Source organism: Falco biarmicus, chromosome 10, assembly GCF_023638135.1.
Source record: "Falco biarmicus isolate bFalBia1 chromosome 10, bFalBia1.pri, whole genome shotgun sequence".
Taxonomy (NCBI): domain Eukaryota; kingdom Metazoa; phylum Chordata; class Aves; order Falconiformes; family Falconidae; genus Falco; species Falco biarmicus.
In genome coordinates, this window is record NC_079297.1 from 27303634 (window position 1) to 27326224 (window position 22591).

The following is a 22591-nucleotide window of genomic DNA, read 5'->3' on the forward strand; positions in this document are numbered from 1 at the left end:
ATACTGACAAGCGTGCTAAATTTCTAAGTGACAGATCTCTCATGCTTACAGCATGTATGATAGCTCAAATTTGGTTTGTTGGGTTTGGTTTGGTTTTTTTTTTTTTCCAAAAGAAAGGATTATCTAGGCCACAACTTGGTAAAATTTTGTGTTTCATTTTTACCCTATGAGTTTGTCCATTTGAACTTTGCGTAGAGACAGACACAGACACAAACACATATACTTAGGATTTTAATTTTAGTGTGGGTGATGTACTTTTAATGGCTGAACCAAAATTCAAAAACAAACTCAGTGTGAAACTGAGATATTTAATATCTATTTCCTCACTGGAATGAGAAAAAAATATGTTAACATTTTAGTTTTGTGAACATTAAGAAGAACAAATTAGGGGAAATACTAGAGGGTGATGAGGGAATGGTAGTTCTGGTGTCTTTCTCACATGGATTACATACCCCAATAGACAGTGGGATATGGGAAAACCAAGTTAGATCTCTCAAAATTTCAAGTCGGGGAAATTGCACATTTATTATGCCTCCACAGAGGGCCGTATTGGCCATGATTTATTTTGATGGTGCTTTTCACAGTTCATCTTGTTGAAAAGTTTACCCTCTACAGGGAATAAGTTGAGATTTGGAGAGAAGAGAATGACCTGATAATGCGATGGTTAGGACATGCCTGGTTAGGACAAGATACATGGCCAGTAGGCCTTCTTGCAGTTAATTTGTCAAAAATAGAGTGAGTATATGGCCTCAGAGGCTTCATTAGACTGATGGATCAATCATGTTTTGGGGAGTGTTGGGTTCAGGTCTTCTCAGCCAGCAGTTCCAGTGTCCTGCACAAGTAAGTGCTTATGATGCTTAGTAAAGAGATGAAAGGTACTAGGGCTGTCATTGAGTTTTCCCATGAAAACTATTTAGTGGGTCTTTCAAGACAGTATTTCTTTACTTTTACAGTAAACTAGATTATTTCTAATAAGAAAAAAAATCATCTAGCTCTATGTTTCTATCTAAATATTCTTGCTTTTCAGAAAGACTACTATTACCTTCCTGAGATGCATGTAAATCCAATTTTATTTCGTGGTTCTGCTTGCTTATTCACCATACATTGAACTCCACTGATTTTCACCTTTGTGAAATTAAGTTGACTGCTTCTGCTAAATAGAAACTGGAACAATAAAGATAATTGCCCTAACTTAAAACATCTTTAATGTATATTAGTAGAACTAAGCTAACTGTAGTATGGATAAGCATATTATTTACTTATCTGGGAAACCATATACATGAGTTCAGGATAAGCCCTGTCTTTTTAATTTTAACTATAAGAAAAGTGATTCAGTTAATTCTGTGCCCAAAATGCTACAATGAAAACAAAAATCATGTACTTCAAGTTAATGATGGTGTCTGGTAGTTCCTCAACAGAAAGGGTATGTAATGCTATCCTGCACAATAGTTTTTGCTGAATCTATGCTAGCAGAGACTTGTCCACTTGGTCAGGGTGGGGTTACTGGCTAAAATCCTTCTGCCTTATGATTTATGCACAGTTGTTTTGAACCCTGCTACAAAGTGATCATGAAAACACTTCTGAAACAGCAGCTAAAATAAACTTTATATGAATCATATAAAATGGCTGTTTACCAGTTAGTGTGAACATCTTGATTGAGTAATAGTAGCAACAGATGATGATGATGCTTTGCAGAAAATCTTGGTTCTTCATCACTCTAAGAGGATAGTGCAATATCCCTTAGTCAAAATGTGAGCGTTCAAGAAATGAGTTGAGCCAATCTACAGCTACAAAAAAAGAGAAGGCCACATTCTTTCATCCTTCTCCCTGTTCCTGATGGTGTGCTTCTGCAACTTAACTTTATACTGGCTCTCATGCTCATCAGATTTTTTCCTCAGTGACTGGGAGAAAACTAACTTGGGGTTTAAAAAGAAGGGGCTGTTTTTCTCCTGGGTTAGCGTGTTGAAACAGCTCACAGAAAAGGTCAAGGCATGGCATGAGGGCAGTAGTGAGATGTGCACTTGACCTAGCTGTTTATGAAATCACAGCCAAAGAAAATATGGCTTAGCAGTGTTTGAGAAACAAACCTGTGAAACAGGTCCTGAGATGCCCTGGTGTGCAGTTACAGATAATGCATGTGTGTTTTCATTAGATGTGCTTACGGTGTCAAACTCAACATTTTGCTTTTGTAAGGATACTTGTTCCACTACAGACTCTAATCAAGATAAGCATGTTTCACCTTGAAGGTGTTTGCATTTTCTTTCTTTAAAACAAAGTAGGTCTTTCAAAAACTCGTGACAGCGAAGGACAAAACTTTATATCAGTCCTTAAGTACGATTCTGGTTTGGGCCAAGAAACACATTTCCTTGGTCATCCTTGATAGTAAGTGTTAAGAGAAAATTTTCTGGAGCAGGACTGGGAGCAAGATACCAGTTTAGTCTCACTGAATTGCCTTCCAGTGGTATCTATGTCTTGCCATCAAATGTGTAAAGGATATGGAAAGGCCAGCCTGTGTGAATAGTTACCGATCTTGCCCTTAGCATGTTGTAATGAATATGTCTTGATATAAAATAAATAAAAAAACCCCACCCTCTTGGAATTACCCTATGAAAACAATTTATGCTGTGACAGTCTATTTCCAGTGTATCAGCTGCTTTAAAATGTAAAATCACAGCCAATTTTAGAGAACAGTGATGTGTTATATGTCTTACTCAAAGTTAGTATGTGGCATTTCTAAGTACTTTCTTCCAGTCCATTTTAAGGAAGGAGTTTTGTTTTTTCAAGAGGAGATCTTAAACATCTGCTATGTTAGCCTTAGGGGAACCTCCTATCAACTTGCTATCAACTTGCTATCAACTTCTCTTTCATTTGTACTGTGTACAAATGTAGAATAGAATTGGAAAGCAGAAGTAGTTTTTGCTCTGTATAGTAGCCTAAACTGTCCCATAACAGAAAGTACCAGCCATGCATAATGTAAACACAGGTGGTGCTAAGGAATCTGTGCTGTCAATCTTGACAGCTGTGTTACATCACTTTGAAAAGTGATTTTTTTGCACATACAGATTTCACCTCCACGGCTCTTTTAAGTGCATTTGTTACGGTAATTATCGTGAGTAAGAATAGTTAGTTACCTCTTTGCTATGCCAGTGCTGCATTTGATTTGTTTAACAGATACTAGTTCCCATTGAAGCTCTCTGGCATAAAGTCTTAACAGTGCACAGTTTGTGTTGCCAATCAAAATGCTGGTCTCTGTGGCAGTGTCTTTCCTGTACCTGACCAAATCCTAAATGTGGTTTAACTGTGTGTTTCCACCTTTTTTTTTTTTTTGACACATGAGTCTTATTTCTGACACATAATTGCAAGAAGCAATTCAGGGGACTCTTGTCAGATGGTTGCATTGTGCAGGCATGATTGCGTCTTCTATCAAATAAATTCTCCTGCAAATTACAAAGCATTTGGCTCTAGAATTCTTTCTGTCTTAAAAATACACGTAGAAACTGTTTCTCATGTCACTTTATGGCCAGCTTCTGCTGGGTGCAAGGAGCAGGGGAAAGTGTGCCAGGCAGTGCCCTTTGTGAGGCACAATGGAGAATCTTTTAAAAACCAGAATTAAAAGAATGCAGGGAGGAGCTGTATGAGAGTAAGAACTTTAATCTGACACGGTTTAGTGTGTACCTGTTCTGGTTTTGCAGTTGTCTTATACTCAGGGGGGACAGAATCCTATCTTGCTTGCAGGGTATGAATCTGGTGTGTATCTGTTTGCTTCTCGGGAACTTTGCTGGCTGGCAAGGACCATTCCTTCAACTTTCAGTTGCCGGAGTTATCTGATCTTAGATGAATTTCAGCACTTGTTTATAGCATGCAGTAACTCCTTGCCAGCAGCTAGCTTAGTGTTTCAGATTTTGAAGTGTGCTCTGTGCTGCTCTGGTGTGAGGCATAAGATTTTCAGAGTGTGCCCTCAAGTTGTGCAGCCTCTCTATGCAGGTGAGCATTACAGTGCTTTGTTATTTTACAGTTAATGTAGGCATGAATCTGTTCCTCAGGCATATGCAAAGGGTTGTTCAAATTGGCAGTGCAATGGGAATTTCTGTCCTTTCTGTTGCTTAACTATATAATGGGCAAATGATGAATTGGAGGGCTGTAATTCACTCTCTACTACTGACTTGCACCATTTCATGGTGATTACAGATGTACATTGCTTTCAGCTGTGTTTTCAGTTAAGCAAATATCTGATTTCTACCACAGCTGACACACAGCACTTGAAAAGTGCAGTCCTCATTAGCGGTGGTTCTTGCTGAATTTTGCTTACCAGGTAGGTAGCTTGGTCGGTCTGTCTCAACTACGTTAGTAAGGATGAAAAGTATGAAACTTATTGAGTGTTGTATTTTCTGCAGTGCACAACTGCAAAATGGGATTTTGGGGAGGGGGGTCCCCAACTTGACTAAAATCTTACTTACAGTTTCTCAGTCAGTGTATGGCATGGATTGTATCTTCTGTTCTGTGGTGTGCTAAATATCTTGGAATTTTCTTTGCTTGCAGCTGCCAGCCTGAAAAAGTGTAGAGTCCTCTTTCTAAGTTATTTTCTGTCCTGTTAAATTTTACAAGCTGCTTTACAAGAATTAGGTATTTCCAAGAAAACAAAATGTGAAAGTGAGGTATAGAGCATGTGCTTCAGTTTCATTGGGAATATTGAAAATCAAGATGAAATATTTAAAAAATATACAGTGTGAATTTTAAAAATACAGTTGTGTTTGGAAATAGTTTGCTGTTCATTGATCTGTCTGATACATGCATATTGCAGCTTCGCATGACTTATCTTTAATAATTATTCTACTTTAAAATAGCTTTTTCCTAATTTTTAAAATTAAAAGTTTAGTTTTAAAAAAGAACTTTCATAAATTATAGTAGATTTTAAAATTAAAAACAAGTATCTTCATTATAAACAAGATTTGCTAGGATATGTTCTATTTCTGTTCTGTATTTCAGCTCTTTAAGGTCTTCCTAAAGCTGCTACAGCCCAAATTACCATTTTGCTTGTCTTATATTATCTTTTCTGCTTTAAAACCAATAACATAAATTTGTATTTTCTTTTCTTACAATTGCATATTTATTCTGGCTGAATTCAAGTTGCATCATACCACTGAAATACACTATAATTTCTCTGTAACAAAATGGGTCACATTCTTAATGGGCTGTTCACTGTGAGCATCTGCTTGAAGATGAAAATAATTGCTTCCAGATGTTACCATTTCAAGTAGGGACATTTACTTTAAACGGCACTTTCTTCCAAAGCAAAAGTTAGACTGTCTAGATGCAAGAGAAATTGTCAGCTGTTTTAAATCAGTGTAGCTCCATTGAAAACAAACCAGAGATAGTTAGCTATTTTGTCTATTTTAAGGCAAGAGTTTTATGCCAGTTTATACTAGCTGAGAATCTGATTATCCAGCTTAGAGCAAACTAAAATTTTGTTTGAGTTGATTTTAAAAACCCCCACACATTAGCTGCCTTCGGGTTCACTTATACCAGCTAGTGCCTTAGTGTTCACATGGAGCTACTGAACTCAGAGTGAGAGGAGTGCGGTATTACTCACCATTCCATAACTTAAGTGTAATTTGGGAGTCTACAGGGTAACGGGGGAGTAATGCTAGATGGTGCACTCAAAGAACAGATGTTTTGTTAAACATCTAGAGAGATGCCATGTCTCCTTGCCTTACTAAGAAATCTTCCTGTCATATCATGGAATACCATGTCAGTGTCAAAAAAAAAAAAAAAAAAAAGTCTAAACATTGTTTTGGTTCAACAGTGAATAGGGTCTGTCCATGGGACAAAAGTCACCTCATCCTGCTAGTCTTTTTGATTTTCAGTGGCCTTAATTTTATATCAAAGTTCTCATTTATAGCTACCTCTTAATCTGCAGAAATCTGCTATGTTAACAGCTGTACAGAGCCTGTTCCAGTCTGGACTGGAATGTGCCTCTGGAACTTGTGCAGATTAGTGTTTTTCTGGAAGACAGAGGAGTTATTTGGAATTATAATTGTAATGTTTAATCACCTTTGTAGAAAGCAGCTACTTCTGGGATTTCACGAGGTGACTGCCCCTTCGAGTTTCTCAATAAAAAAAGTCAGTGCACTATCTTTTCCTGATTAATGCTTGATTTATTTTATTCGGAGAAAAAAACCCTAACCATGAGGCTACATTTTTGTTTGTTTTCCCATCCATACACAAATATCATTGTCAATGTCAGCAGGAGTGGGCATGGCACTGGGAATAGTGGGTGGCTTAGATAATTGCTGTTGCAATTCAGATGCAAGTTTAGTACTATTTTTAATTTGGGCAGTATTCCCCACCAGACTAAAACAATTTACATGTACAGCGGATTTGGGTTCCAAATGAACTTTTAACTATATAATTTTTAAAATAACCTTTGTGGCTTCCTCAGCTCCAAGCTATGGTCTACAAAAAAAAGGGTGATGGGCAGGGCAGTTTCTGATCACTCAGTAACATCAGCATAGATACAGATGGCAACTTCAGTTAAGTCACTTCCTTCATCTGCTGTGATTCCTCAGTGTGTTTCATATAATCAAAACACTAATAACTAACAGTTATGAATTAACATAAAATTTTTTAACCGTCTAGAAACCTGCATTGTTTTGTACAAATTAATTAGGCACTTGGAAAGTTAGGTATGGATCTTTCAGTAAGGCTTAAACTCCTGAATGGAGTTTTTTCTCTTTGAAGATGGAGGCCAACAGAAGCATTGTATATACCTAATACACACTGTTAAACTTTGGAAGACTTTTTGCTTTGGCTTTCTTGAAAACTAAAAGATGCAATAAAGGTGTGAATATTGAATGTTTACCAAACACAGTGATATCACTCTGTCTGAAGTATGCCTTTCTCTGCAATCTGAAAAACAAACTCAGGGCACACAAGCAGAGTCGTGGCCAATTGTTTCTCCTTTACGCTGTTACTCAATTTAGACGTTGCCTTTTAGGGTTCCAGTTAGGGCATAACACTTTTCATTCACTGCTGTTCCCTCCACATCCTTCAAAAGTTAACAAGTACTACACGGTGCAAACTTTCAAGTACTATAAGCATGACTGCAGAAATGTTGCTTGTCTTTGGTACTTTATTTTGGTTAGAGTGCTCATTCTGTAATGCTGCCTTTACTGAATAACACCCGATAAGAAATTCTAAAATGTTTCATTGTAATACTGAAATGTAGCTTTGTCTGACAAGTATTTTAGGAAGTAGCCAACTGTTTTGTAATGTGTCATGTGGCATTGTGTAGGTTTGTGTTTGTTCAGCTTAGTATTGTTTTCTGATGTCATGTCTTGCCTGGGGATTAACTCTGCCACACATTTTCTTCAAGCAGGGAGGGGGACACAGTGGTTTAGTAATTAACACAGGAGGACGTTTAGGTGAAAATAACTGCAGCACTTGAGAAACACACAGTTCTAACAGTTCAAAGTATATATGTTTTGGAGAGGTATTTTGCTTTCCTATGAGTTTGCCAATCACTCCATTATTTATTTTTAGTTACTTTTTCTGCCCACAGTAAATGTTTACAACAAATCTATCTTGCTGCATTTTTATATTTTGTCATTGTATAGAGTAGCAAGTGTGACTTCTGAAGAAGTGAATCGTTTTGCTGTTGTAATGAAAACATTAAATAGCAGGGTAGAGACTTTAGTATGGGTCTGCCAATAAATCACATAGCATTCTGTCAGGTGTTTAAACAAATAACTGGAGAAAATTTTCTGCTGTGCTTTCAGGAGTTGCTAAGTCGAACGTCACTAGAGACTCAGAAATTAGATCTAATGGCTGAAGTTTCAGACCTGAAGATTAAGCTGGTTGGTATGGAAAAGGAACAGAGTGAATATGAAGAGAAACAGAACAAAGCTGAGGTGAGTTTCTTTCATTAGCTTATCGGTTTGGGTTTTTTTTCTATCAGCTGTGTATGGTATGCTGTTATACATCTGAGCTTTTGAGCTGAAATCGGCGTGCAACAGGATTTTCTGTGCTCACAGCACAGTCCCTATCATTGATGCTATGAATTCAGTGAGGAATATGATTATGCATTTTTGGAATGTGGTTTATTTTCCCCTCTCTCATTATACTTCAGAGGCTGCTGTTTGGCTTTAATCAAGGCACAAAGTGCCTTCCAGAAGCATACATTACAGTTGGCATTTACTTAACCCTTTCCTTCCCACAGGAGCTGGACTGGTGTGGCCGTGTGAGGCCTGCAGGGCTCTTCTGTTTCCTCACTGTTGTGGCTGAGAAGACCATCAGCGCAGTAGTATCAGGGGTGCTACAGACACTGGGGGGATCACCCTTGGTGATTTCGGTGCATTCCTGGCACTTGAGAGAGAAAGACAAGGGGCAGGGCGTTTTCCTCAAATGAGCCTTTCCCCTTGGCATTACATAATAAAAAACAGGGGGAAAAAGAAAGCAAGAAAAAAAAAAGAAAAAGAAAAAACATGCATTGGAGGCAATTATAATCCGTACTCCCCTTCAGATGTGGAGAGTCCTGGACATCAAAGCAGCTTTGGTTTTTGCCATATTGTTTAAGAAAGAGAGTATGAAACAAGGAGTCACGCAAACAACACCCATTTCATGGCAGTGAGTGGCAGCAGGGACCTGGGAGGGAGTGGGATTGTGGAAAAGTAATTCATACGAATCGCCACGTGCTGTCCTACTTGGTGGTCCTGTGAGGGGATGAGCTAGCAGGGGAAGATTTCCTGACAAGGGAGGATTATTAGGTCCAAGATTTACACATTGCTGACTGAAAAAAGACTGTATGTTCTTCATTGACTTAGAATTTGAAATTCAGGCGGTGTTAGAAGTTTGTTTTCCATTATGTTGCTAGTGGAGTATTTGATAACTGTGCGTAAGTAATTTACCTGCAGTGACATAATACTTTTGGAGTGTGTTTGTTTCTTAACTTATTTATCCTCTGAAGTTTTCTTTAGAGATTAATAGATAGCTTAAAGAGAGCAATTGCTGGCAGAGATTGCAAGCCAGAGAGGCACCAGCTGCTGTTTTTACCATCTGTGGCTGCCTCATGCTCTTTCACCCATAATTGTGTCTGTGTACAGAAGGCCTAAGCAGCCTTGTACTACCTGAAAATGGAAACAGGTCTGTGCAGCGCCTCATTGCTACAGATGGCAGCCCAGTCCCAGCAGCGGCCGCCTCAGAGGCCTTCGGCACTTCCCATTACACCTCAGATGCCAGGACACAAGGCTGCCTAAATAATCGCAGGACTTGCACAGGCAGCCTGGCTCCTGGAAAGGAAGGAAGCTTTTGAGTGCCTTTGCACTGAGAGGACTTCTAAGCGCCCAGTTGCCCCTGTGATGGGGTGAGGCTATGTGAAACTCGTGTCACTGCAACAAGGTGTGTGGCCCCCTTGCAGAGAAAAGTTGAGCTTTATGGTCCTGGAAGCCTGTGGTGTAATGCTAGGTGATAGGAAACATTCCTGCTGAGATGGAAAAGGATTCTAATCTGATGGAAAAGTTGAGAATCATTGTGTTAAGTATGCCCTGAATTATTAACTACCCCAAGATGTGATTAGATTTCTGGCCTGTTGAAAGTCACAAGCCTGTACATACAAAGCAAGGAAAACTGGTGTAAGTAAAACTGTGGGAAATAAACAGCATTTTTGGTTGCCTCACTGAACCATTGTTAAAATGATTTCAGATTGTCCTGATTAAGCATTAATCCAATTTGTCAAGATAAACAGGTGTTTTCAATCAGATAGGATGTTTACTTGAATTCTAATGCTTGAGCCCTATTTCAGGTCCTTTTACTGTAAATTTGACTAATTTTTAAATACAAACACAATTTCAAACATCAGAATGAAATTTATTAATATATTTTCTTCGTACTATTAGACTAGAACTGCTGCTTGCGTTTGGTAATAGTTTGGGTGTCTTCCTGAACTCCTTGCCTCCACTTCCCAACTACATCTTTCTAGTGAATAAACCACTCTTATGAGCACAGTCCACCTTTACTTTGCTCTTGTTCCTGCATACACGGTTGTGTTGTGGTAATCTAATGGCTTCAGAGTGAGACAGTTCTCCAAACTGACAGTGACAGAATGAGATTAATCTTGCTGTAATTGTATCTCTGAATATCGTGACTACTACAACATGCCTTTATAGCGTATAACGCCACAAATGAAATTGCAGTTAATATTTTTACGTAAGTGGAACAAAGCTATTGGTGACAGAGCTAGAGCCTTTCTTACAGACTGCAGCTGGCCAATTGCTGCTTTCAAGACTGAGTTTAGGATTGGCAGAGGTGAGCACAACAGTGATTTGATAGATTTCCTGCTATCAAAAGTAATAGTTCTCAGTTTTCACCCTAGTGCTGCATGTGTTGCATCCAGTAGTTAAAACAGTTCATTAATTCATGCCTGACCCTGCCATTGCTAAATATAATAGCAGGTTTTAAAAGGTTTAAAATTAAATGTGACATTGCAGAGTAATTCAGCTAAAACATGTTTGCTCTGTACTCTTTGTGTTGACTTCTTATACAGCAGCTGTTTCCCGTCACATAGAATTTATCTATAGAAATATTTCTTTGGTTGGGTTGGGGGGAAACAAAGCAAATTAAGATATCCTTCTAAATATGAGCATGTTTTCATGTGTCAGTTTCGTTTCACTTTATCTTGTGCAGCTGTGGTTTAGTTTTGGTTTTAGTTAGCAGCAGAGTTTATCAAGCATCTCTAACATCCTCTGAAAGGTATTAATTTCACACCGAATGCCACTTGACTCTGGCTCTTCAAAAGCACATGCTAAATCTAAAGTGCCATTTATTTTTATATGTATATATATATAAAACACAGGGGCCAGGAGAATAGCTGCTTGTAAACAGGCAGTCTCACTCTTGACTTTGTCATTCTAAAAAGTTTTTTAGATAATTTTGTCATTCAGAAGTTCTACTTCTGCTGCAGCAAGGCTGTGAAGGTTTCTGAAATCCCACCTGAGGGTTTGTGTAGCTTTTATCTGAGAAGCCTTAGAAATTTTGGAGATACGTTTTCTTAATGCAGCTGGGTATGAGTGAGCAGCATTATCAGGTGATTAATGGCAGCCCAGGTGCCTGCTCTGCCTGAGCGTAGACAGAAGAGACCTTCTGTCACTATCAGGAGACTGCAGAAGTAATTGTCCATTCCAGCTTGCATAACAGCCCTTCTTCTGTTCTACTTTTTCTTTTTTAGCAAAAACCATTTTTGTGGTTTTGCTTTTTCATACTGAGGATCTGAAGTTTGCTGTAAGTTGTTGGGAAGCATTTTATGGCTCTTGTGGACACTTCTGAATTAAATATCTAGTTACTTGCAGTTTCAGAGAAACTTGAGTCAGTGAGCCAATGACTCCCACTGGGGAGTGTGGTATGTTGTCTCACCTGAATCGAATTCAAGATACAGTATGTTAGTGTTAGTAAACCTTCATGCTGTGAAAGAATCTCAAAAATGAGGAGCCTTCTCTACCTTGGAAGTAGAAACAACTGCAAAGACATATATTGCAGCTGGAGTTCATCTGTTTCTCCTCCATAGACCTCTTATCCTTCACTGGGATAAAGATTTCTGCCATTTCTGTAAAGTTAGTTTGCTCTGAGGGAAGTCTGCATGGATGCAGTGTTTCCCATTCCTGTTTTCACTGTGAGGCAAAAAAGAAAGAATTACAAGGTGGCAGCAGAAGTGTTTCTGAATTCTCCCATGTTGCCACAGCTGCAGCAGCTGTCAGTTTGTGCTCAAAAGTCTCTGCATCTTTTTTGAGCAGTGATTCTTCAGAACCTCGTATGGGTTAACAGTGTTCTCTGTCAAAGACAAGCACAGACTAAAGCCTTGGTGCTTGAAGGAAAGCAAGGGAGATGGATTTGTGCCCTGACAATTCCAGTCTCCAGTTGGTACTGCTCAATGAGTTATCAGATTGTGGAGATGATGGTAAAAAAGAAACAAAATCAAAGCATGGAAGATGGAGGGGTTGTGGACAGTATATAAATTGTAAATACAGCTGGCACTATGGATGTTCTGTGTTGCAGTGCACTGGTAAGGGGATGAGTTAGCTAGGGGGATACTCTTAGCAATGTCCAACTGTTGCAAAGTGGCTGATGTACCCACTGAACATACAAAGCATACGGTTTCACTTAGAGGGGCTTTTCTTAATCTGTGCAGCCCTGGCAAAACATGTCAGCCTATAAAAAAATGGGTATTGCAGTGGGCCCAGAACTCTTCTAAATGTTTTGATTGTTTATGGAACTAATCCTCATTTACATGCATTAAAGTGTTGTTGGATGAAAGAGGATGAGCATCAGACATTGTGAATCTTGATTGAGAATAAGATGTGTAAAGTGAAATGTATGCAACTGCTTTTCTGAATTTCATCATAAGCACAGTGTGCTAGAAAAATGTGAAACTCTTACCTAACTGAGACATACATTTATGAAAGGAAATCTTTGCAAATGTTTCAAGTTGACTGGGGATGCTGATGCATTTTGAAATTGGTTGTGTTAAAACTTACCTGGCCAGAATAGTGTCCTGTCCTTGCAGTAGCTGTTCCCTAGCTTTGAGATTATTGGTTCACCAGAGTTGAGATTATGGGAAGACTGCTGTGCATCAAATGTATTCCACTTGAGAAGATTGAGAAATCACAGAACATATATTCATGTACATGAGAATTAGGGGAAAGGCACTCTAAGCTTGTAATACCTGAGAAAATACCCAGCACTATTTGCTGATGAGTTAGGGAATTTAAGTGAAATGTTATATAGATTTTTAATACTTGTCTTTGGTTTGCTTTCTGTAGCTGGATTTTTTGGCGTGCATCATTGATACACACAAATTCAAGAAACTGTCCAGCAAATCAATGCACTTCAGAGTCATTGCTTTTTCTTCTGTGGGATTCTTTGGTTTCTCCTGTGTATGTTGCTTAACTCTTTCCCCATGTCAAGATACTGCCTAGCTAGCAAGCTACGTAATGGAGTTATTTTTCTGACCCATGATAGACCTGGAAACAGAATTACTTTACTAGTAAATTCTGTGTATAAATTGTGAAAGAGTAGGTTATGGCCTTAACTGAGCACTTGGCAATTTCTTCCTAGTGTTGATGATTTGGCTGGGTAAATTAATGTAATCAAATCCCATTTCAGCAAATGTATGCCTCTGAGCCAGCGTATTAAAATGTGTTTCAATTTTTCCCAATATCTGACTTCAGCTGACTTTATAAGTTTCCAAAAATGAGTCGCCAAATTCTTACCTTCAAATTAGAATTGGAATCATTAATTAGTCTGGAATATAGATTCTCTTCTATTTAAGATTTAGCTTTGTGCAATATTCCAGGTTTATACCCTTTCATATATGCTTTATCAGAAGGGAAACACATCATCTGTTGTTTTTTAGTTGGCCTTTGACGTGTTTCATGTATTTCTTTGTGCTGCAACTGTACAATTATCTTCTTTGCATCATATTCTTTCTCATCTCTCCTTTTTTTTTTGTTTTGTCTTTTTTCCCCTTCTTCCCATGTTTTCAGTCAGTAGTGAACCTGATCAGTGAGCTACAGGAGCAGATGTGTAGACTGCAGCTGGAAATTAATAGTAGAATTCAAGAAAGAAAGTCTCAAGATAGGAAACCAGACTTTACACCTAATGGTCCTCAATCTAGTCCAAGATCAGTGGTAGAGACTCTCAGCCAGAAGGATTGTTCTCAGTGTGACGTACGAGAAGTACAACTTAGCAGCAGCCTGCGTATTGCCTTTTCTCTTTTGGTGCAGAAACTAAATTCCACTAACCAGAGCTATGTTGTGAATTGCTAGCATTGATCTTTGTGGCTTTAGTTAGCAAAGAATGAGGTGGTGATAAAAATTACCAAAAAAAAAAACCCCACCTCAGACAGCCCACCCCTGGTAATTGGAACAAATATGGTGACCATTGATGTATGCCTACTAAAGCACAGATATATTAAAGACTCAATTTCCTCTTTCAGGTTTTTTATGATTTTTTTACTTGTAGGTTTGTAGTGCTGGTGCGGTGTGGTTTTTATTATTATTATTATTTTGAAGTTTGTTTTTTTTCCTTAGTTGAGATTTACCTGTTTGATATGCAGCATGCTAGCATGGTTTGGTAGATTGCTAATTTTCCTCATGATAATGTAACCCTAGCTGTGCATGATGGTGCACCCTAACCAGTCCTCTGAACACAGGTTATTAATTCCTGAATATTTTAAAAGCTTAAAACAGGCATAAAATACAGTTTCAGGTAAGACTTAGCTGAAATGTATCCTTTCTTTTTTTAATGATAATGTTAAAGTGAATAAAAAGAGCCATAATAAAAATATGTTTGTACCTTAAAAACAGCAAATCCAATGCATTTTTGTTTATTCTCTGACATTAGCAGTTACCAGAAAAGCATTTTTGAAATTACATTACAGATCCTAGTTGTATTTGATCAAAAGTATGTCACATGTCAAAACAAACGTCACATAAACTGCTTAAATTTGCTGAAGGTGGAATGATACTGGTATGCCTGAAAAAGTCTATTTTAATAATGCTATTAAATCAGTTTGCTTTAGTTGCCACATCTCTTTAGTTAAAATCTGGATACCGAGAACTCATAAGTAATCTGCTTATATTGTGAGGGAGTTTTTCAGTAATTTTTCTCATAGGTTTATTTTACAAAAGTAACTCATTTGGGTACGATGCCTATTTTTAAAGTAGTGCTATTGTTTCTGAGCTTGCCTCTGTCCAGAACTATTAGACTACAGTGCAAGCTGCATATTGGGAAAATAATGAGAGTTAAATCTGTGAGTCATTAAAAACAAATATTAATTTAATCCAATATAATAGTATGGCTGTTTAATGTATATACTGTACAGGGTTCCAAAATTGGATTACACTTCCAAATTTTTCCTTTTCTCGGTTCATTTTAAGACATTTGGTCTCATCAGAGCTCAATCAAGGATTTAATGATATTGTCCTTCAGAATAAACAATAAGATCTTCTTCTATCAAGGAAAGGGAGGAGGTACATTTAAGAGACAACTTTGTCAGAGGAAAAGACAGAGAGTGCTAGGAACCCTGGCTGGCTGCAGCTCTAAGCTGCATCAACTCTGTTTGCAAACTGTCAAACATGGGTGCTGAAAGTAGTGTATTTGCAGTTGTATTTGACTGTATGTGTTATTAAATGCCTGTAACTTGGTAGATACCATTCAGTCTGTGTGTTACCTTTCTTGGTGAGCACCTTAAACACCTGTTTGGGGAGACGATTGTCACTTTAATAAAGTTAGTAATCTTTTAGCACTGCCTGTTTCTGCTTACTTTCTGAGGTGGCTGAAAAATAAAATAAAAAAACACACAAACAAACAAAAAAACCTCAGCCCCCCAAAAAACCCAATAGTTAAGGTTACATGAGACTGCAGTTGTGGATTTTTTGGCTCTTTTTCACTGAGAGGCATACAACTTCACCAGGCTCAGCTATCTTCCTTAATATGACTAAGAAATTAGTTCATAATTCCAAGTGGAGTTTGGGAAAGTATTCCTTATCTCTCAATTCAAAATAGATTTTGTCATCTTAGACTACGTCATGGGTTTTGATGTGGTGGTTCAGTGTTCATTACTGTGTGGTTCATGCATGATCTTTTAATTCAGGACTATGAGAAATACATATCTACCAGAGAAATCTTACTTTTAATTGCTTTTCTTCTTTTTCAGAGTTTGCTACAGGAACTTAGACACCTCAAATTTAAAGTGGAAGAACTGGAAAACGAAAGAAATCAATACGAGTGGAAATTAAAAGCAACTAAAGTAAGCAAAATACCTGGCATTTACTAATGACAGACTTATTTCAGCTAGAAAGGAATATGCTCTTCTTTTCATCAGTATTTACTTTTCTTACAATTGCTTTGTTTCACGGCCTACTGTGAAGTTTTCTTCAACTATCTTTGGAATAAGTATTTTCTTTTAAAGTTTTTGTGGCTTCTTTTTGTGCCTTTTGCTCCCTCCCTGCAGTTTCCAGTCTTCTACCTTTTTTTAATTCTTATTAAAAAAAACCAAACAACAAAGGCATTTTGACTTACAAAAGGCTTGTTCTGAAGAAAGGCCTCTTTGAAGGTTTTCTGTACTTTATTTGTGTAATGGTGACAAGTCTCTGGACAAGCTTTCCAGACTGAAGAGAAGAGACATGCAACGTTGGTTGGGTGTTCACTTAGTATGGAATTTATTTTAATAGACATTAAGCCTAAAATACACCATTAGATCATCTGCTTTGACTTCATGCATATCGAAGTGCGTAGCTGACTTACCCTTCTGTTGACCTTAAATCCTGGAAAACTGTTGGATCATAATCTGGAGAAACTTGATGTCTGCAATATTTCATTTTCCTCCGCAATTAATTTTTCTAGTTGAATATTCTCATTGTTAAACAGTTGCACTTTATTTATAGTTTGATTCTTTTTTTTTTTTTTTTTTAGCCCTTTTCCACTAGATTAAAAAGCACCTCATTATTTTTCCCTGTTGAGGTACACTTTTGTGCTGTAATCACATCTCCTTTCATTTGTGTAGTACTGCAGTCCCTGTTCATGTGAATAACTGACTTTTTTGAGTTGTGGTTGGATCTTGGAAAAACATTTCAAATTATTAAGCTAAGTTTTCTTTTAATACTTGGTAGTTTGATCCCAAAATGAGAGACAGCTATTATTTGTATTACCATTTGTTTCTTTTGAGAATTCTTGGGTGAATATTGAAATGTTGCTATTGTGTGGTTTTTTCCTGTTAATAGCTCTTGAATCCATGAAGATGTTTTCTCTGACGTGGTGGATATGAACAGTTCTTTGGGAAAATATTTTCTCAAGCAGTGTGTGGCCAGCTGCCAAGACAGATAAAAACTGTGGAAAGTGTAGGAGCAGAATGAGCATAAGAAGAATTGTAAAACCCATTGAGTGTGAGAAGATGCAGAACTAGAAAGGAGAAGAAAGTACAGGGAAAGAGAGAGGAAGTAGAAAAACTATTGTAGAGATGACAGGAATGAGACATTAAAGAAAAAGAGGGCATTTAAAAAAGCTATGAGATCAAATAGACTAGGGAAGGCAAATCCAAATCTGGTATTAAGAGGTCTGCAGCTTTTCTTTTCCTGTTGCTCCAGCTTCTTAGATGAGAAATTGGAATATTTCCATGGCTGGATATAAAAAGCATATTAGTCACTGGGAAGTGTAGGAGCCCTTCAGAGATACAACAAGGCAGATTCTTCTGTTCCATATGGAACTGCAGGCAGAGCACTGATCTTGTGCTGAAGTCCAGCTGCTTGCTTCCTGGTGAAAGTGTTTGTGTATTGGAGTAAATTACTCCATGTTTTTCCATGTTTGGATAATGTTATTTGGTGTTTTGCTTTATTTTAGTATTTTGAGAAACTGGTCACATTAGTGATTTTTTTGTTTGTTTCCTTTTTTCTTTTTTTTTTTCTCCTTTTTTTCTTTAATTGCAAGGAGGTTTAGTATGCTTTTGCTGGGGGAAGTGCAGAATGTTGATATAGAGGCTTTAAGGCTATTAAAGAAAATCTTAATGAAGCTACCGACTTAGTAAAGTATGTTCTTGACAGTTTTTCTTGTAAATAGGGAGAGTCACTGTATTTCAAGCTGTGGACAATCACAGAATTCTTCCCCCTCTTTATTGCTGAGATCTTCGATGCGTGATACTGTAGGCCAATCTAGTGGCCATGCAAGCTGCAGGAAGTGTAAATAAATGAACCACTGACACTTTGTTGCATTTAAGTGGTTGCTTTCCAAGCCATGCTTTGTTTCTAGCCTATTTGCTGTAGTATCTGATGTGAGGGAGAACAGTTTTGTTATCCTGCTGAGAAGAGGGCTCAGCATTAATGGATTCTTTGTTATATTAATAAGTAGTAGCTAGGATAAAAACCCAGTATCTTTTAAAAAAATGCTTTGTTATCTTTTCATGCAAAGCTCAGGAGTTGCCCTATAATAGTGAGTATTATATGAGCATTGTTGTAGCATCGAGGGCTTTCTAGAGTTTCTTTACCTACATGAATCCTTGAAAATTTTACCTTTCTGTAAGTCTCTTTTCTTTGGCAGCTAATTGCATTAGAAAAAGTGAGCTTCTGTAAAAGGAATGGGATCGTAACACCATGAAATATGTACAGTTGTTATAGTGTTTATGAAATGTCCTGAATTGGGAACAGGGCGTGAATCAATGTAAAGTGTAATGCTTCGAAATCTTCTAGTTCATGGGAAAGAATCATAGAGGATCGGTGACGACATTGTTCTGACTTTGTTGTACTCTCTTTCAGGCTGAAATAGCCCAGCTTCAAGAGCAGTTAGCTCTCAAAGATGCAGAAATAGAACGCTTACAAAGTCAGCTGTCTAGGACCTCATCACACAGTGAAGTGGCAGAAAGAGGTAAGAGGAGGGTAAATAAAGTTAAAAATCCGAAACCCTACTTTAACTTCACCTGGCTGGCAGCTTGGCTCAGTATTTCAAAGAAATGCAAGGAAATACAAGAATGGACTTACAGTATTTATTTGGGGGAGAAAAATGTTGCAAATGTATTTTGTCTTCTGGTAAAGTAGAAGCCTTTACTATGTGAAATTCTGTCCCAATCTAGAGGCAGCACAAATTGCAGTAAGTGTCCTAGGGACACTGAAACTTTTTCTACTGGAGTTTTATTTATAATTGAAAGAGTCATTGCAGTTCAGTGGGAGTATATTTTTTTTTTTTCTATACCTTCAGAATTTTTTTGAAGGGCATTTACAGTTTCCATTTTTTAAGAAGAAAAAAATCATCACAGTGGTACCTAAGCATAATGTTTAAATGTCCAAACGTTCTAAAACGTAGTTATTGATTCACGTCTTCCCTTTCTTCAGGACTATATCTCATTTAGGCTCCCTCTCTCATGAAAGGTTGGACCAGATGGTCTTTCAAGGTCCCTTCCAGCCCAGGCTGTTCTGTGATACTGCAGGTTTCTGTTTTAAATCTGCACTGTTGATGCAGGTCAATGGCAAATAAACCAGTTTGTTTAGCCTTTGATCTCAACCAGTCATGTCACAGTTCTCTGAAGTATTGACTCCTGGAGCTTCTGTCAATTGCTGGGCTGCGAGCAATACGATATTAGTGACCTTTTTCTTCTGTGATACTGACACTTACCCATGCAGGAATATTTACCACAGTGCATCAGTTTAGCTGCACTAACTTCTTCTGTGGGTGTTAACTAATGCTTCCAAAAAAGTGCCCTTGTCAAGATGTGACTTTTGAAGTGTTGTGCTACCTCTTCCACAGGGCTTACCAAGAATCTCCGTACAGGAATTAACGCAGATGTGTCTTTTCTAAAAGACTCTGTATTGTGACTTGTTTATTTCAGAGAAGTGACTTAACATATATACTTGGTGCTGATTTCACTCAGCTGCAGAGCTTGTGCATGTAGAGCACTGCATGCCTAACTAGAAAAACTGGTTTGTCTAACAACAGTTTTTTGTAGAGGAATTCTTCTACTAATAGAATTTTGTATTTTCTATGAGACTCCCAAATAATTTTTGGTATTTCAAAGGAGAGATAGTGGTATGACAATAAATCAAGAGTTCAGCAGCATTCAGCTTCTAGTAGTGTGTGTGTTCCTGTTCATGCTGAAGATGGGTGAAACTATCCTTGGTTCCAGTGGGGAGAAGAATCAAACCCTGTACAGATTATTTAGGGTACATTTAAGGAAACCACTTAGACTATATTTGAATGGAAAGCGTGTGAAGCCGTAATAATTCTCCTGTAAAAAAATTACTGATTTATCAGATTTTTAAGTGGTCTTCTCAAATAAAGTTGAAAAATAATGTCAATGTACTTGTGGTATGCTAGAATGCATATTCTAATTAAACTGCAAAATTTATCTAATATGTGCTTTTTCTACATACTTGATTTGACTCTCACCATTTGCCATCGTAGAGGAAGTTTATAGGAGAAGGCTAAAAGAAAAACGTAAGCCTTGCAATTCACTTTTGGCTTTATCTCACTGTTCCTTTCACACAAATTATAACTCAGATGCATTCTGCAGCAATAATTCAATGTTTGTTTAGATTTGGCTGTCTAATTGTAATATACATGAGACATTGCTTTCATTGCTTGCAACAAGCAGACAGCTACTTGCCCTGTTTAGTAAGATTTCACTGTAGAAAAAAAAAAGTCAGAGGTTCACAAATCAGATAGTTGGACTTCAAAGGGACATTGTCAAGGTTAACAGACCCAAAACTTGAGCTTTACCACTTTCTATTTGTACATATGTAAAACCCATATAGTGTCTGGAAAGATGACTTTATTTGAAAGCCTGCTTCCTTGGAGGGGAAAGATTTGGGCTTTTTTTAAATCAGCGCAGTAAATTTAGAGGGGAAAAAAAAAAAAGTCTGAATAAGAGTGTTTCCATACTTGATGTTGTTATAAATACTGTAAGTAAAGTTTGCTTGAATGTGCCCATATATACCTTGACACCAGTTCTCTTTGAAGTCTAATATTTACAAAGATTGATTAGTAGGACTGTGTTGTGGTTTTTTTTAATGTCTTTTAAAAAGTCTTCCAATTGCATGCTTAACTGCTTGCTGGCTTTACGTTTTGATTTGGCTGTCTCTGTGCATGTCTGGTGTTACTAAGTGTTCTCTTTTGCAAGAGAAATGCTTGTAGTGTTCATTTACATGTTTTATAACTTAATCATTACAAGGTGTGTATTTTTCAGGATCACTGAAAGAAAAACTAAACTTTTTTTGCAAATAGTTTAGATATGACATTGTATGTTCAACCTTTAGTTGTAATAACTTTTTTTTTGAAGATGCTTTTTAGCAGTATTGATTTTCTTTCTTCTCTCTCACTTCATGCCTGCCACATCTGTTTTTCATAGTCTTTCGTGAAACAAGTGGGTCTATTTTAATGTCAAAGCATGAACTCCTTTAGTGGCCATTACAACAAAAAAAACTTTTTCAGGTTCTGTCTCTATCATCTACACTCGATTTAATATAGGTTGGTACTGGAGGAATTGCTAGGAATAGTGTGTAGAGAAGAAATGAAAGATTTGGCTCTGCAAAGTTAGGATGATGTGATTAGGAGCCTCAAATTTTCAGAGAGTGTGTTTTAACTGATTTGACTGTAATGTCCCTGTATATCCTCTATCTTGTAACACTAAATCGTGTGTAAGGCAATTCTGTGTTAGCTCTTGGTGTAGGTTTTAACTTAGTTGTTCATACTGAAATGTGTTGAGAAAAAAAAATTCACAAATTTTCCTCATATCAAACTAATTTTTGTTATTTTTTATTTCCAATGTCTGTGAACTACTTTTCATAAGCTGGCAAATATTTTTTTTTCCCAGATGGAAAATAATTAATTTTCAATCATACTTAAAATTATTTCCTTAAATATATGACAGCTAACACACTCTCATCTATTGCAAAATAAGCTTCAGTGTTTCTTTCTTTTTTCATTACTTGACTCCAGAGTATAAAATAGAATTATGTAGCCTTTTATAAGCAAGACCAGCATGCTTTTGTTGTGTAATGCTTTAATAGTTCAGCTTTTGAAAAGCTCTGAGCTAAATGTAGTTTAATAGTGCATTTGCCATGCCACTGGCAGGGTTTTGATTACTCGTAAGAATGTAAGGAGAGTATCACAAAACATATATTGTTTACACTAAATATAGCAAGGGTATTTTCCTTATTTTAAAAACATTTTTAGATCAAGAAGTTCAACGGTTGAAGATAGGAATGGAATCATTATTGGCTGCAAATGAAGAAAAGGTGAGAAAATAATCTTTGTTCTGCATAGTAAGAATGAACTCTGAAATATTCTCAATAACCCATTTTCTGTGAGTGCGATATTGCCACACAGTCCATGTTTGGACTATCCCATGAGATTGTGACAGAAGGTTGATTTTTAAATAGAAAGTGTGGATGACCTTGCTAACGTGGCTGCAGAACTTGGGAGACTCATTAGATTCCAGAAGGGAGTAGAAAGCCAAGGCTGCAATAAGCAGAATCTCCTGGTTTCTGCTGTTGAGAAGATCACTATGGTTTGTTCATCTGTGGCAGCTCTTCATCTTCCAACTGAATCTGAAGTGCACAGATATCCCCAGTTTAGATTGTGATATTAGAAGTCAAACTAGCCCTTGACTCAGATTTTGGGAGAAAGGGACCAGGCTTTAAAGACACATGGTGGGGTGGAGGGGAGAAAGGGCAGTACTAAAGGAGAGGGGTGAAATTAAACGCATTTCAATGGTAACTATGTTTTTTGTCTCTTATCACCTGAATGCTGTTTGCCTGTCAGACATTTCAAGTGCAGGGTTTAGGGCTCAGTCTTGGAGGATGTTGAATCTCTACCTTCAGATGCCATTGACTTACTATATAAATTGTTCCTTTTTTCTTTTTTTTTTTTTTTTTTTTTTTTTTTGGAGGGGGATTAATTCTTCAGGAAATTGTAATTCTTGTTTTATGGTAATAAACCAGGCTATAGGATTTTCCTTTATGGTGACACACTCGTATATGGTCAAATAGACAATAACATACATCCCTGAAAACTTCCTTTGGTAAGTGGGGAATCTGGACAGGGCAATGTTAATCCTGGAGAA

The 22591-nt window shown here is 37.4% G+C and overlaps 1 protein-coding gene across 7 annotated transcripts in view; it reads left to right on the forward strand.

The window, feature by feature from the left end:
• Positions 1–22591, forward strand: part of PPFIBP2 (PPFIA binding protein 2) — a 102975-nt gene that overhangs the window by 61410 nt on the left and 18974 nt on the right. For 5 of the 7 annotated variants that reach the window (XM_056353207.1, XM_056353209.1, XM_056353212.1 and 2 more), the window contains 5 exons: positions 7776–7907; positions 15704–15796; positions 18294–18402; positions 19933–19965; positions 21703–21764. In XM_056353207.1, the coding sequence (XP_056209182.1) occupies positions 7776–7907; positions 15704–15796; positions 18294–18402; positions 19933–19965; positions 21703–21764 (429 nt within the window). Of the gene's footprint in view, positions 1–3963; positions 3985–7775; positions 7908–15703; positions 15797–18293; positions 18403–19932; positions 19966–21702; positions 21765–22591 lie in introns of those variants that run through there. The other 2 variants (XM_056353214.1, XM_056353208.1) reach the window with 2 other exon arrangements.